Source organism: Pan troglodytes, chromosome 19 (genome assembly GCF_028858775.2).
Source record: "Pan troglodytes isolate AG18354 chromosome 19, NHGRI_mPanTro3-v2.0_pri, whole genome shotgun sequence".
Taxonomy (NCBI): Eukaryota; Metazoa; Chordata; class Mammalia; order Primates; family Hominidae; genus Pan; species Pan troglodytes.
In genome coordinates, this window is record NC_072417.2 from 52,498,428 (window position 1) to 52,514,915 (window position 16,488).

Here is a 16,488-nt window from a genome sequence, read left to right on the forward strand (position 1 = left end):
TTGAAGCAATGTGAAGTGGATGGAAATATTTTGTTAAAAGAACAAAATGAATTAATCACAGCATAGATGACTAATAAAAACCTTGGGTTTATGCCATACACTCCAAACACAAGGCAAAGTCCAGTAGTGGCTCATGTTCTGGGTTTTTAGAAAGCAAATGAAAATATTTGGAAAGATCAATATATTTCAACAGAAGAGCCATAAATGCCCTGAAAGCAGAAAGTTGACACAATTTTAAATAGAATTCATATATATATATTTTAAAATCAAACACAATTAAATATAATATGGTTTAAGTACATGAATACTTCAGCTTTAAAAGAATAACAGAGGTGGTACATAGTACCAAAAACTTACACAAAGCCTTTTTGCTTCTTCTGTCGATGAAACAGTGTGCCTCTATACAATCAAATATTGCAATGGAATAAATTCTCTGTTCATTCAAGACTTTCTCAAGGACAAAAGTGATTAATAATTATATATTTATACATATATATATTTTTTTTTTTGCAAAGTCTGAGCAAAAGCAGTAACATCTAAGAGAACTTTCTTTCCTCTCAATCATGTGCATTGAGGAAGCGCTGGCGCCACGTGGTCAATGGAGTGTGCTCACCAACTGGGCAGTCCTGCTGATGGCTGTGCGATCCCGATGCAGAAGCCAACTGAGCAGAAGTGCAGTGAGTGAGTCTCTTACTATCCTAAAGAAAGGAGAAGAAAGACGACCAACTGCACACTTTCCAGCTCACAGCAAAGAATGGGGGAGGCAGTCAAAGTCAAATGTTTCTCTCTCCCCAGTCATCCTGCTCACCTTATTTAAAAAAAAAAAAGTATAATTTGGGAAGAACTGCTTTGTTCAAGGTGCCACAGGGGCAAAAGTGGAGTCATCGCTATTTCTTTCTTTCTTTCCACATGTATTCTGAAGGGAAAGTTAAGTAACTGGAGTGCAGAATTCCAAAGGGGCAAATCCTAATGCTCAAAGTAAACCAGATTCACACCCTTCTGTTAGCAGGGGAGAGAATGGTTTTAAGTATAGTGCATCTCAGGAGGAGGAATTAAAATGTGAAAACTATATACTGCCATCAGAGGAAGGAAGAAGTCACTGAAACTTGACCCATGACTTGTCAGTTTCCTTCCAAATTAATGCCGCTGTCAAGAAGACTGCATAATTAACTCTCACCCTGTTCCACTGAAGCTGCTAGCACCACGCTGCCACTCAAAGCTGCCTGGCTCTCGGTGGGGCTGACTCACCTGCTTTGGAAGGACAAAGCAAAGCACCTCTGGCACCTGCTTTACGATGCTGTTAGGGATGAGTTACCACTACAAGTGTGCATCAAGTATCAGTTCTATGCTTATCTGCTTCCCAGAGGATGTGGTCCCTGTCTATTCCAGTAGGCTAAAACACTCTCATAAATGGGTTATTGCCATTGGAAAACTAATAATTTTCTAGTAATGTAAACAATACCATTTTGTATCTTTAAGACTCTCACTGTGTGAACGTCATGTGCATCAATTATGCCTACAGGTAACTGCATTATGGTGGAAGTCTAGGATTGTCTCCCATTCTCTCCTGGAAACAACAGTGACAGATCAGAAATATAGTGCTGTTTTCATTGTCTGTGTTGAAGAATCCAACCAAGGGAAAAAAGTTCTCTTATTTCTCACAAGCAGATTTCCTTTATCTCAAGTTTTGAGTCATAACTGAAAAAAGAAAAGAAAAAATGGTAAGGTGCATTTCTCTAACAAGTGACCTATTATTACAAATTAAGGATGGACACCAACACTTAGTGTTTACTATATACCAGAGTTTAAGACAGCCAGAAGCTGACTACAATTTTGTGAGGTAAAATATTGTAATTTTCCTTGTTAAAATATGAGTGAACAGAAGCTTAAAGAGGTTACGTAACTTACCCAAGGGGCATATAACAAGGACTGGCATCCAGACTTGCTTTCCCATGTTGGCAATAGATATTAGAATGAAAAATATTGCCAATTTTCAATAGAGTAATTCTACTTCTAGGAATTAACCCTACAGCATATTCAAGAAGGATGGTAAAGACACACATGCAGACATTCACTGACTCCCTCCTGTAGTCACAGCACTGGGGACAAATATCACGGAAGACAAGGTCCCCGGTATTGTGGCATGGGACATGTGCACATGAAGCAATTCAGTAATGGTGTGAGGTAGTTTATGCTGAATGTCCAAGTACATCCTATAGGCAAATGTCGAGTTGGAGGTTGAACCAGAGAGGTATCAACACAGGATAAAGAGAATGAGTATTCCTTCGCAGGCCTAGGACTTCATGCATTCATAAAATCATGGAATGAGGATTAGAAGGGGTTTTTCTTTTGGCGTTTTGGTGTCGAATTTCTCTGATCTACTAATGAGGACATGAGGAACTAAAGTAGTCACCTGCAAAAGGTCACACTTACTGCCTAAAGTAAAGAAAAACTCAGCTAGTTCTTCGAGTCTACTGTTTTTTTTTTGTTTTTTTTGTTTTTTTTTTTGAGACGGAGTTTCACTCTTGTGGCCCAAGCTGGAGTGCACTGGTGCAATCTCAGCTCACGCAACCTCTGCCTCCCGGGTTCAAGCAATTCTCCTGCCTCAGCCTCCCAAGTAGCTGGGATTACAGGCATGCGCCACCACGCCCAGCTAATTTTGTATTTTTAGTAGAGATGAGGTTTCTCCATGTTGGTCAGGCTGGCCTTGAACTACCGATCTCAGGTGATCTGCCTGCCTCAGCCCCCACAAAGTGCTGGGATTATAGACGTGAGCCACCACGCCCGGCCCCCATTTCTGGTATTTTTTATTTTAAGAAATTCCATTTGGTTCTTTTAAAACTATTTTGCATATTTCTCATTATACTCTTGTTTTCTTGAACTTTTTTTTTTTTTTTTTGAGACAGAGTCTCACTCTGTTGTCCAGGCTGGAGTACAGTGGCACAATCTCGGCTTACTGCAACCTCAACCTCCACCTCCCGGGTTCAAGTGATTCTTGTGCCTCAGCCTCCCATATAGCTGGGACTATAGGCACCTGCCACCATGCCCAGCTAATTTTTTTGTATTTTTAGTAGAGAAGGGGTTTCACCATATTGGCCAAGCTGGTCTTGAACTCCTACTCACCTTGGCCTCCCAAAGTGTTGGGATTACAGACATGAGCCACTGCGCCTGGCCACTTGAACATATTTTTAATATTTAAAAGAGCCACTTGATGGTCTTTGTCTGCTAAATTCATCATCTTTCTCACATCTGGGTCTGTTTCTATAGATTGAGTTTTCTCCTGGTTATAGGTCAACTTCATGTCATGCTTGGTAATTTGTGATTGACGTCAGACATTCTTTTTTTTTTTTGAGCCTGAGTTTTGCTCTTTTTGCCCAGACCAGAGTGCAGTGGTGCGATCTCGGCTCACTGCAACCTCCACCTCCTGGGTTCAAGCAATTCTCCTGCCTCAGCCTCCCAAGTAGCCGGGATCACAGGTGCCAGCCACCATGCCTGGCTAAGTTTTTGTATTTTTAATAGAGACGGGGTTGCACCATGTTAGCCAGGCTGGTCTTGAACTCCTGACCTCAGGTGATCTACCTGCCTCGGCCTCCCAAAGTGCTGGGATTACAGGCATGAGCCACTGCGCCCAGCCTGGACGTCAGACATTCTAACTTTACACTGTGAAGTGCTGAATTTTGTTGTGTTACTGTAAAGAGGGTTAGGCCTTTGTTTTGGCATGCAGTTGTTAGGTAATTTGACCCTTTAAAAATTTGCTTTGAAACTTGGTTCAGGTGCTTGTACTCTAGGACTAATTTATCTTCAGTAGTAAGGCATAACCTTTGTGAAGACACTACCCAATGCCTTGTGTATTACAAAGTCTCTCTACTCTGGCCAGATCCTTCTGGCCATGAACTTTTCTTAGCCCTATGTTCCAGCAATCATTCAGCCTACTAATTTCTGGGGGGTTCTCTACCTGGACACATGCGTTTTCACCCCACACATATACAGATCACTCCTAGGCCAAGGATCCATGGGAATCTCTCTAAATATCTCTACGGCTTTCTTTCTGGGCAGCTTCCTCTTTTCTGCTACCTTATCCTACAACTTCTACTCAAATTGAGCTCTCTGAACTTTGACTTTTTTTTTGAGATGGGGTTTCGCTCATCGCCCAGGCTGGAGTGCAGTGGTGTGATCTCGGCTCACTGCAATCTCCGCCTCCCTGGTTCAAGCGATTCTCCTGCCTCAGCCTCCCAAATAGTTGGGATTACAGGCCCCTGCCACCACACCCAGCTAAGACAGGGTTTCACCATGTTGGCCAGGCTGGTCTTGAACTCCTGACCTCAAGTGATTCACCCGCCTTGGCCTCCCAAAGTGCTGGGATTACAGGCGTGAGCCACTGCACCTGGCCTGAACTTTGATATTTAACTCTTTCGTTCAGCAAGACTACTGGGCTCTGTTTGGTTTCCATGGTTTCCCTGTATTGCCCATTGTCCAATATATGCAAACAGTTGTTTCATTTAGTTTGTCAATTTTCTAGTTGCTTATGATAAGAAGGTAATCCCCACAGCAGTTAATCCTTCAAAGGCAAAGAAACCCCTTATGTTCTTTTTTATTTTTACACCTGGAAAATAATACTTTTTAGTTTACACAAAACGAAGTCATCCTTACCTTTGTAGATTTCTCTAATGGTTGATCATACTGTGCCTGCTGCATAACGTCACTGACTATCATTTTAGCAATCTTCCAAGCCAGCTCTTCCTGGGCCTAAAGAAAATAATTTAAACTGGTGATAATGGTTATTCATTAGATGGATCGAGATGCACATACTCAGTGCTCTTAACAAATGGCTTATGCACATAATTTCTACTTATTTGGATAAGAATTTCATTCCCATGTACGAAAAAACCTGGGCCACCCTCTGGCTATGAATATTAACATGTCATTCCCTGTCTTCCAGTGTCAACTACTGGATACCTAACACCGAACTACTTTCATATTAGATGGTCAAAATAAAACATTTTCCTTTTTTTACCTCCCATCTCTCAATGTACTTAATTAACTATTAAAAAAGCAAGCCTCCACTACTTGAAGTAAAACTGCCGGTGGGGAAGGAAACATTTGAGCTTTTGATCTACACACTGATTACTGATGCCTGCTGGCTGATGGAAACTTGAATGCATGTATATCCTTCAGTGGTCCTAGCCTCTGGACTGAAGATACCTTCACTGCTACTACCAGGCAATTGTTAGATGTTAAGAAGGGACCATCCTTTCTTGGTACATTCTGGGTAAGAGAACATAAATGTGCCATGCTGCTTAAACATGGGACCTAAAGAAAAGGAAAATTTTAAACCTCACTTACATGAGGGTGGCACTTATAAACAGAAATCTTTTTATCCTAAAGGTAGGATTTACCTCATCAGTATTTCCTTGCACCCATTTCTTCATAGCTTGTGAGAACATGGATCCTAGTAAACAAAGACAAAATTGAATGTACATTTCATGCATAATTTTACATTAAAAATGCTCTTATTTGGCTGGCCATGGTGGTTCATGCCTGTAATTCCAGCACTTTGGGATGCCGAGGTGGGTGATTCACCTGAGGTTAAGAGTTCAAGACCAGCCTGGCCAACATGGTGAAACCCGTCTCTACTAAAATAATAAAAATCAGCCAGGCATGGTAGCAGGTGCCTATAATCCCAGCTACTCAGGAGGCTGAGGCAGAAGAATTGCTTGAACCTGGGAGCAGAGGTTGAAGCAAGCTGAGATCATGCCACTGCACTCCAACCTGGGCAACAGAGCGAGACTCCAACTCAAAAAAAAAAAAAAAAAAAAAAGGCCGGGCACGGTGGCTCACGCCTGTAATCCTAGCACTTTGGGAGGCTGAGGTAGGTGGATCACCTGAGGTCAGGAGTTTGAGACCAGCCTGGCCAACATGACGAAACCATGTCTCTACTAAAAATATAAATAATAAAAAAAATTAGCTGGGTAGCAGGCACCTGTAATCCCAGCTACTTGGGAGGCTGAGGCAGGAGAATCGCTGGAACCCAGGAGGCGGAGGTTGCAGTAAGTCTAGATCGCACCATTGCACTACAGTCTGGGCGACAGAGCAAGACTCTGTCTCAAAAAAAAAAAAGAAAACAAACAAAAACCACTATCACCACCACCACCACAATGCTCTTATTTAAAAGCTGTTGCTTCCAGATAGGGATATTCTTTTTTGTGTGATACCCCAAAACACTAAGGAATGTTACATTAATAAAAACTGATTATATTGCTTACATAACAGAGCATTTAACTTGCAAACATCATGGCTTGAAAAACTTTTGAAAAGGTGTTTCAGAGTTCTGGACTTTTCTTCTACTCTCCTCACTTGATGAAAGAACTAACATCTAGTGTTAGTTTGTGGCAAACATTAAAAAACAAAACAAAACAAAACAAAACCCTAACCAGGATAATGCTCTTGGGTAAGAATCTAGCAATACATTGGGAGACACCAACACATTTGTTATGTTTTCAAACCTTCCAGACCAGCTCCTATATAAAAGGGCTTCTAAGACAGAGTATGCTGCTACATTCTAGTTCTCTAGTCTATATAAACTAGCTGGGTGAGAGAAGAGTTTCAAAGAGCTCTACTCTATCCAAGCCAGAGTACGCCTTAACTCCCTAGGATGTATAAGCCCACATCTGTAATCACATGCTGAGAATCATCCGAAGTAGGCCAGCCTCTATTTCTATGAATGAAATACACAGCTTACTTTTTTATTTAATAATTTGAACAGGCTCACTTCCTAACTTTGCTTTAAAACAAGTTAATTGTTGGTAGATTATTTCTTGAGGCAAGGTCCTGTTTAATTCAATAACTGAATTCATAAAAAATACAAAACCTGGATCCTTTTCCCTCAATTTTTATTATTACCTAAGGGTTTAAATATTGGTTTAATGAAATTTTACTGCCAACCAGAGTCTACAGAGTCACAGTGTTAAATGCTCTGCATGAAGGCTCAACTGGCTGTTGAATCACCCCATGCACTGTTCTCTCGTCAGGCCCCCCTGCAGAGTCACTCTATTGACATGTTAGAAAACCCATGTTAAAAAAACTCAATCTACCTTCCCAATTTACACATGAAATCTGCCACCAAATTTCACCTTAGAATTCAACCTTGGACATATCATAAATCCGACCTTCCCTCTAATTCTTGCTACCACTACCTAACTTTGAATCTTTTTCTTCTCCTATCAACATTACCAGCTAATTCCACTGGCTGACTGGTGTCCCTCATGCCAGTCTCTCCCACCTCCAATTCATTCTCATTCTACTGACAGGGAAAAGCATCTGGTTAGAACTCTGTTTAGAAATCTCTGGGCTGGGCACGGTGGCTCACGCCTGTAATCCCAGAACTTTGGGAGGCTGAGGCGGGAGGATCACCTGAGGTCAGGAGTTCGAGACCAGCCACAACATGGAGAAACCCCGTCTCTACTAAAAATACAAAATTAGCCAGGCGTGGTGGTACATGGTTGTAATCCCAGCTACTCGGGAGGCTGAGGCAGGAGAATTGCTTGAACCTGGGAGGTGGAGGTTGTGGTGAGCCAAGATCACGCCATTGCACTCCAGCCTCGGCAACAAGAGCAAAACTCTGTCACAAAAAAAAAAAAAAAAAAAAAGAAATCTCTGATGTCTACATGATGGGAGTCAGTCTAAGCTCCTTAAAATGACATGTAAGGGATTTATCAATTTAAGTACAGTTTTGTCTCCCACCACTGTATCCAAGCACAAGGGATTGCCACTACATGGGCACGTGCTCATAACATCATTTTACAATTCCTTCTTATTACACTGTCTCTTAGATGATTTTAATGTAACTTCTTAAGTTATCTTGCTTGCCCTTCTCATAATCTCAGAAGGCTCTTTTCAAAACTCAATCTTGGCTGGGCACGGTGGCTCACGCCTGTAATCCCAGCACTTTGGGAGGCTGGGGCGGGCAAATCACTTGAGGTCAGAAGTTTGAGACCAGTCTAACCAACATGGTGAAACCCCGTCTCTACTAAAAATACAAAAATAGGCGTGTGCCAATAATCCCAGCACTTTGGGAAACTGAGACGGGTAGATCACCTGAGATCAGGAGTTCGAGACCAGCCTGGTCAACATAGTGAAACCCCATCTCTACTAAACATACAAAAATGAACTAGGATGGTGGCATGTACCTGTAGTCCCAGCTACTGGGGAGGCTGAGGCAGAAGAATTGCTTGAACCCAGGAGACAGAGGTTTGAGTGAGCCAAGATCGCACCACTGCACTCCAGCCTGGGTGACAGAGCAAGACTCCATCTCAGAAAAAAAAAAACGAAACAAAAACAGAAAATTAGCTGGGCGTGGTGACACGTGCCTGTAATCTCAGCTACTCGAGAGGCTGAGGCAGAATTGCTTGAACCTGGGAGGCAGAGGTTGCAACCAGCTGAGATGGTGTCACTGCACTCCAGCCTGGGCCATAGAGCAAGACTGTCTCAAAAAAAGAAAACTCAGTCTTTTCCTCTGTGCTCTATTATCAAGGTTTCAAAACTCAAATTAAAACTATAGGCTAGTAAATGATGAAAATTCTTTCCAGCTGCCCTCAATAAGGAAGGAGAGAAAGGCAGAGGAAGGGGAGCCAAACTGTAAACAAATCATTGTCAAGGTGGTATTCTGAACCAAAGCCCTGTAGTTGCTACTAACCTGCTGTGTGATTCCTAACAAATCACAGACCACAATCTCCACATTCCTCAATTTCTTTCTTTCTTTCTTTTTTTTTTTTAAGACGGAGTCTCACTCTGTTGCCCAGGCTGGAATGTAGTGGTGCATTATCAGCCCACTGCAAACTCTACCTCCTGGGTTTAAGTGATTCTCCTCCCTCAGCCTCCCTAGTAGCTGGGATTACAGGTACTCGTACCCGCCACCACGCCTGGCTAATTGTTTTTTTTTTTTTTTTTTTTTTTGAGACAGAGTCTCCCTCTGTTGACCAGGCTGGAGTTCAGCGGTGCAATCTCAGCTCATTGCAACCTCCGCCTCCCGGGTTCAAGGGATTCACCTGCCTCAGCCTCCCGATAGCTGGGACTACAAGCGCATGCCACCATGCCTGGCTAATTTTTTGTATTTTTAGTAGAGATGGGGTTTCACTGTGTTAGCCAGGATGGTCTCGAACTCCTGACCTCGTGATCTGCCTGCCTTGGCCTCCCAAAGTGCTGGGATTATAGGCCTGAGCCACCACACCCGGCCCTAATTGTTGTATTTTTAACAGAGGCAAGGCTTTACCATGTTGGCCAGGCTGGTCTTAACTCTTGTCCTCAGTGATCTGCTCGCCTTGGCCTCCCAAACTGCTGAGATTACAGGTGACAGCCACTGTGCCCAGCCTTCAATTTCTACATTTGTAGAATGAGGATATGATATACACAGATACATCATCTAAGAATTGCATTAGCTTGAAAGTGCTAAGAAATATCAATTATTTGGGGATTGAGAAGAGAATGGCCTCTGTGAGTATCCTCGGAAGTAATCTGGCTAAGAAAACTTAGTGTCTATGTCAGTGTGGCAAAGGGCAACCAAGTTTAAAAAATGATTTTTTTCTTACATAAATATAATCCGTAATCTTACCACTCAGATAATCCCAAATGAAATTCTTAAGTATTAAATAATTCGGTCAATAAATATTTAAGGAGTACTTACCATGTGCTAGGCATAATTTCAGAATCAGGAAATATAGTGCCAAATAGTATAGACAAACTCCCTGCCCACATAGAGATAATATTCTAGTCATGAAAGAGAAACTATTTTTATTTACTTTTTAGACACATGGTCTCACTCTGTCACTAGGCTAGAGTGCAGTGGCACAATCATGGCTCACCGTCGCCTCAACCTCCTGGGCCCAAACGATTCTCCCACCTCTGCCTCCCAAGTAGCTGGGACCACAGGCATGTGCCACCATGCCCAGCTAATTTTTAAACAATTTTTTATAGACAGGGTCTCACTTTGTTGCCCAGGCTGGTCTTGAAGTCCTGGGCTCAACCAATTCTCCAACCCAGCCTCCCAAAGTATTGAGATTACAGGTGTGAGGCACCATGTCCAGCTGAGAAATAAGCTATAAACAAGTATGTAAATAAATGAACAAGATAATTTTAGACAGTGAATAAGAAAATAGGCCGGGAGTGGTGGCTCACTCCTATAATCCCAATACTTTGGGAGGCCGAGAGATGTGGATTGCTTGCGGCAGGAGTTTGAGACCAGCCTTGGTGAAACCCTGTCTCTACAAAAAGTAAAATAATAAGCCAAGTATGGTGGTGTGTGCCTGCAGTTCCAGCTACTCAAGAGGCTGAGGTGAGAGGATCATTTGAGCCCAAGAAGTTGAGGCTGCAGTGAGTCGTGATTCCAGCCTGGGCAACAGAGCAAGACCCTATCTCAAAAAAAAAAAAAAAAAAGATAAAAGGAAAAGAAAAAGAAAAGAAAGAAGTGGTAGTGAGTGGTATATACAAAGGATTTTAGATCATCGGAGTTGGGAAGGTCCCTCTCTGAAGAGATAATATTGAGATGAGAAGGAGGAACCATCCTTGCATGAAAGCCATGGCAGGGCTTGCCACAGCCATGAAATAGCAACTGCAGAGGCCCTCAAAGTGAAGAAACTTCAGCAAAAGAATAAAAGATAGTCCAATGAGAGCTCAGTCCATGAAAGGAGTGGTTCAAAGTAAGGTGATAGAGGCCAGCAAGGGACATACACAGGTAACAGCAAAGAGGCTAGATTTCATTCCAAATGCAACAGAAAGCCACAGGGGAAGAGATGAGGTGGATGATTAAGCAATAAACTATGCATAGGGCAAGAAAGTTCAAAAAGCAGAGGAAAAGGTATATTGAAAAGTAAAAGGCACCTCTTTCTTCTCATCTCTAATGTAATCACTGTTAAATTTTATGTGTATCCATTCAGGCAACATTTTAATGTACAGACCAATATACAGAGAGCCTTTCAAAAACACCATATACAACACACGATGTGTTCTAATCTAAAATGTGTAACACGAATCATCAAGACTATAGGTGTAACTTCCAGTTTACAAGAAATGTCAAGGAGAGAGAAATAAGCTAAATGACACAACCAGGAAAGTACAGAAGATTAAACATTCTGTAGGATAACTGATATGCTTAACAAGTCAGGGTCATTAAAAAGGAACCAAGCTGGAGTAAAACAGACTGAGACTATGCCCTCTTATTTACATCCTTGGCATTCAGCATAGTGCCTGGCACATAGTAATCACTCAAATGCCTTTTGGGTGAATAAATTCAATCTCTAGGCTCCTACACCACAAAAAATACTTGACTTAAAGAGACATCTGGACAACTAAAAGAAGAACCAGGATATACAGGGGTGTTTAACCAAACTGCAGAAATTCCTATTTATTAGTTTATGTGGGCATGTCTCAATTAAATTAATAATACAAGTAACTTCATAGATGGGCTTGCTGGTAGAAATATAATCTTTTTGCCTCTACCTTCAAATACAACCCGAACTGGACTGGTCTTCCACTACCAGCCTAATCCACACCACCATCATCCCTTACTTAGACTATGACTATGGCAAGAATGTTGTTTCTCTGCTTCTCTTCTTGAAACCCTACACTAAAATTTCCAAATAGCTGATAGAGCAATCCCTTAAAAACACTAAACATAAAACAAAAACAAAACATAAATCCCATCATTTCCCTGCTCCAACTTCCAATGTGTCCCTGACACTTTCAAGTCCTTGCCATGGTCTCTGGTGACCTCCCAACTCACTCACCTTCTACTGCTCATTCCTTTGCTCACTCCATTCCAGCCACACGGGGCTTGCTGTTCCTTGATCATGCTGAGCTCTCTAGCTTCGGGCCTCTATCCTTGTTCCTTTCACCAAGAACACTCTTCCTCCACATGCTGCCTGGGCTTACGCCCCCGCTGCGCTCAGGTCTACTCAAAATGCCACCTCCTCAGTGAGGCCTTTCCTGACAACCACCTCGAAAATAGCACTCCCTACTACTCTCTCCCAGCCCCCTACCCTGCTTTTCATGTAACACATGTACACAGGCTACATTTGTTTGTCTGTTACTGTCTCCGCCAATATAATGTAAGTTCCATGAAAGCAGGAACTTTGTTTTCTTCCCCAGGACCCAGAACAATAGATGCATACAGTAGGCACTCCACTGTTCTATCAAATGAATGAATGAAGGAATAACATAAACAGACTGAATGAATAGAACGAGCAGAGATAGTGGTTTGGGAAAAAATTTCCTATATATCTTCAACTGCTCATAATACACCTTAATTCATATAAAACAAACAGAAACAAACTGCAAACACCGAACACCTATGCTATGTTAACACTATGCTAACACATATACATATGAAGCAGGAGCACTTCTTCATGAGCTGTCAGAGGTATGAGACCAGATTAAAAAAAAAAAAAAAATCAGGCCAGGCGCGGTGGCTCACACCTGTAATCCCAGCACTTTGGGAGGCCGAGGTGGGCGGATCACGACATCAGGAGATCGAGACCATCCTGGCTAATGTGGTGAAACCCCATCTCTTCTAAAAATACAAAAAATTAGCCGGGCGTGGTGGCGGGCGCCTGTGGTCCCTGCTACTCAGGAGGCTGAGGCAGGAGAATGGCTTGAACCTGGCAGGCAGAGCTTGCAGTGAGCCGACATCGTGCCACTGCACTCCAACCTGGGCGACAGAGCGAGAATCTGTCTCAAAAAATAAATAAATAAATAAATAACAACAACAACAAAACCAGGCCAGGCATGGTGGCTCACGCCTGTAACTCCAGCACTTTGCAAGGCAGAGGCGGGCGGATCACGAGGTCAGGAGATCGAGACCATCCTGGCTGACATGGTGAAACCCCGTCTCTACTAAAAATAACAAAAAATTAGCTGGGCGTGGTGGTGGACACCTGTAGTCCCAGCTACTTGGGAGGCTGAGGCAGGAGAATGGTGTGAACTTGGGAGGCGGAGCTTGCAGTAAGCCAAGATCGCGCCACAGCACTCCAGCCTGGCCGACAGAGAGAGACTCCATCTCAGGAAAAAAAAACAAAACAAACAAACAAAAAAAAACAGCTCAGAGATTTTCTATTAATACTGGGGAGGAGACCCCATTATCCTTATGGACAGAAGCTACCTAAAGACACTGTAGAGTTCTTCCTGGCCAATGCCTCACAAAGGTCATCTGGCACTTCCTCTGTTCTAAAACCACCACTGACCTCTTCCCAGTATTCCTTAAAAAAATTGTGTTTTGTTTTTTAGAGACATGGTCTTGCTCCATTACCTAGGTGGAAGTGCAATGGCGTGATCACAATTCACTGCAGCCGCAGCCTCACCCTCCTGGGCTCCAACACTCCTCCCATCTCAGTCTCACAAAGTGCTCAGATTACAGGTATGAACCACCATGCAGCCCCCAATATTGTTCTTTTACCCAATACAAGCTCACGCCTGTAAGCCCGGTACTTTGGGAGAAGGAGGGCGGATCACTTGAGGCCAGCATGGTCAACATGGCAAAACCCCATCTCTACTAAAAATAACAAAAAATTAGCCAGGCGTGGTGGCAGGTGCCTATAATCCCAACTACTTGGGAGGCTGAGGCAGAATAATTGCTAGAATCTGGGGGGCAGAGGTTGCAGTGAGCCGTGATCGCGCCATTGCACTCCAGCCTGGGCGACAGAGCAAGACTGTCTCCAAAAAAAAAAAAAAAAGAAAAGAAAAGAAAAAAAAAGGCACATAACTACTAGACTGTCAAATTTTTGAAAGCAAGATCTGAATCTTCTAACCTGCCGTGTGAATACAAGTAAACAAAGAGGCACTCAAAAATCATTTACTTAAAACATACACACACACATTTTTTTTCCCTTTCCTTAACTCAGGAAAAGCAAAACATTATTTACTGAAGGAACTGTGTAGATTTTCCTTCAGTCTTAAGATTCTTCCCAACTGTGTACCTAAGACTTCTCTGACAAAACAGGAAATAAAAGTAATTATTTGGATAAATAAGGTCAACCAGGCAATAGGCCCTTTTTTGGTTTAAATTACTTCAATAATTGTTGCATTTTTTGCTTTCTCTGTCAAATGTATATCTGACCAAAAAGTAGATAATTCATCAAAATGAAGAGATGCAATTAATTACCTAAACAATAGTTGCATTAAGAAAATAAAATGGGCCAGGCGTGGTGGCTCACGCTTATAATCCCAGCACTTTGGGAGGCCAAGGTGGGTGGATCACGAGGTCAGGAAATGGAGACCATCCTGGCCAACATGGTGAAACCCCATATCTACTAAAAATACAAACATTAGCTGGGTGTGGCGGTACATGCCTGTAATCCCAGCTACTCGGGAGGCTGAGATTACAGGAGAATCACTTGAACCCAGGAGGCGGAGGTTGCAGTGAGCCAAGATCATGCCACTGCCCTCCAGCCTGGCGACAGAGCTAGACTCTGTCCCCCTCCCACCCGACAAAAAAAAAGAAAGAAAATAAGATGGCTGGGCACAGTGGCTCACGCTTGTAATCTCAGCACTTTGGGAGGCCGAGGTGGGCAGATTACGAGGTCAGGAGTTCCGAGACCAGCCTGGCCAACATGGTGAAACCCTGTCTCTACTAAAAATACAAAAATTAGCTAGATGTGGTGGCACGCGCCTGTAATACCAGCTACTTGGAAGACTGAGGCAGGAGAATTGCTTGAACCCAGGAGGCAGAGGTTGCAGTGAGCTGAGATCGCACCATTGCACTCCAGCTCTGGGCGACACAGCAAGACTCTGTCTCAGACAAAAAAAAAAAAAGAAGAAAATAAGATAAATGGCCAGACATGGTGAATCATGCCAGTAATCCCAGCACTTTGGGAGGCTAAGGCGGGCAGATCACCTGAGGTCAGGAGTTTGAGACCAGACCAGCCTGGCCAATGTAGTGAAACCCTGTCTCTACTAAAAATGCAAAAATTAGCCATGGCGCCTGTAATCCCAGCTACTCAGGAGCCTGAGGCAGTAGGATCGCTTAAACCCAGAGGCGGGTGCACAGGCATGTGCCACCACGCCTGGCTAATTTAGTAGAGACGGGGTTTCACCATGGTGGCCAGGATGGTCTCAATCTCTTGACCTCGTGACCCACCTGCTCCAGCTTCCCAAAGTGCTAGGATTACAGGCATGAGCCACAGCGCCTGGCCAATAGCTCTTAATCTTAAACATACTTATCAAAATTGAATTTTTCTTCTTACAAAAATTAGTATCTTTTACTCAATAAAATACTGTCAATTCAACCAAACTAAAAACTTCTAGATACCATCTGTCACGGATCCACATTTGTTTCTGAAATCTTCCTGTGTAAACCAGGAAGAAAATGAAATCAGTCACAAAGAATGCACTTGACAAAAAAGATTTCTGTTGTCTAACCCTTGGATTTGACTAAACTACTCTTCTGATTAAATGAACAATTTGAATTTTGACCTATTAATATTTTCCACATATATTTATTTTTTTTTAATTTATTATACTTTAAGTTCTAGGGTACATGTGCACAACGTGCAGCTTTGTTACATATGTATACATGTACCATGTTGGTGTGCTGCACCCATTAACTCGTCATTTATATTAAGTATATCTCCTAATGCTATTCCTCCCCCAGCCCCCCACCCCACGACAGGCCCCAGCGTGTGATGTTCCCCACCCTGTGTCCAAGTGTTCTCATTGTTCAATTCCCACCTGTGAGTGAGAACATGTGGTGTTTGGTTTTCTGTCCTTGAGACAGTTTGCTCAGAATGATGGTTTCCAGCTTCATCCATGTCCCTACAAAGGACATGAACTCATCCTTTTTTATGGCTGCATAGTATCCATGGTGTATATGTGCCACATTTTCTTAATCCAGTCTATTTTCCACATATATTTCATTACTTTTATATTTCATTACTTTCATCAATCTTGAGGAAATTTAATAAAAATAATTTAATAAGGCCAGGCATGGTGGCTCACACCTGTAATCCCAGCACTTTGGGAAGCCAAGGCGGATGGATTGCTTGAGGTCAGGAGTATGAGACCAGCCTAGCCAATGTGGTGAAACCTCATCTCTGCTAAAAATACAAAAATTAGCCAGGTGTGGTGGTGCGCACTTGTAGTCCCAGCTACTCAGGAGGCTGAGGCAGGAAAATCGCTTGAACCTAGGAAGCAGAGGTTGCAGTGAGGTGAGGTCAGACCACTGCACTCCGGTCTGGGTGACAGAGCAAGAACTGTCTCAAAAAAAAAAAGAAAAGAGAAAAAATATAATTTAATAAAATAAACGGTCTCAAACATTAAGTCCAACTTAGGTTGGGTATTTTGCCATTAAATAAGAAAATAGACAATGCTTTTTCATATTCATGTGCCTTCTGGAGTGGCAAAGCAAGTTCACTAACTTGATTCAGAGGAGATTGCATAAAGATGTGACTACAGGAAGCCCTTGTACTTACTTGTGACTATAAACACAAGGTGAAAGATACAGTGGTT

The 16,488-nt window shown here is 42.6% G+C and overlaps 1 protein-coding gene across 9 annotated transcripts in view; it reads right to left on the bottom strand.

Moving 5' to 3' along the window:
- Window positions 1-232: 232 nt before the first annotated feature.
- The window catches only part of AKAP10 (A-kinase anchoring protein 10), a 75,254-nt gene continuing 58,998 nt past the window's right edge, over window positions 233-16,488 (bottom strand). For 5 of the 9 annotated variants that reach the window (XR_010152989.1, XM_016932217.4, XM_016932219.4 and 2 more), the window contains 3 exons: window positions 5,397-5,449; window positions 4,651-4,746; window positions 233-1,698 (listed from right to left, as the gene is read on the bottom strand). Coding sequence is in view for 5 of the 9 variants with exons in the window: in XM_016932217.4 (XP_016787706.1) it covers window positions 1,693-1,698; window positions 4,651-4,746; window positions 5,397-5,449 (155 nt within the window). In the remaining 4 variants the exon portion in view is untranslated. Of the gene's footprint in view, window positions 1,699-4,650; window positions 4,747-5,396; window positions 5,450-16,036; window positions 16,233-16,488 lie in introns of those variants that run through there. The other 4 variants (XR_001710898.4, XR_001710900.3, XM_054670400.2 and 1 more) reach the window with 4 other exon arrangements.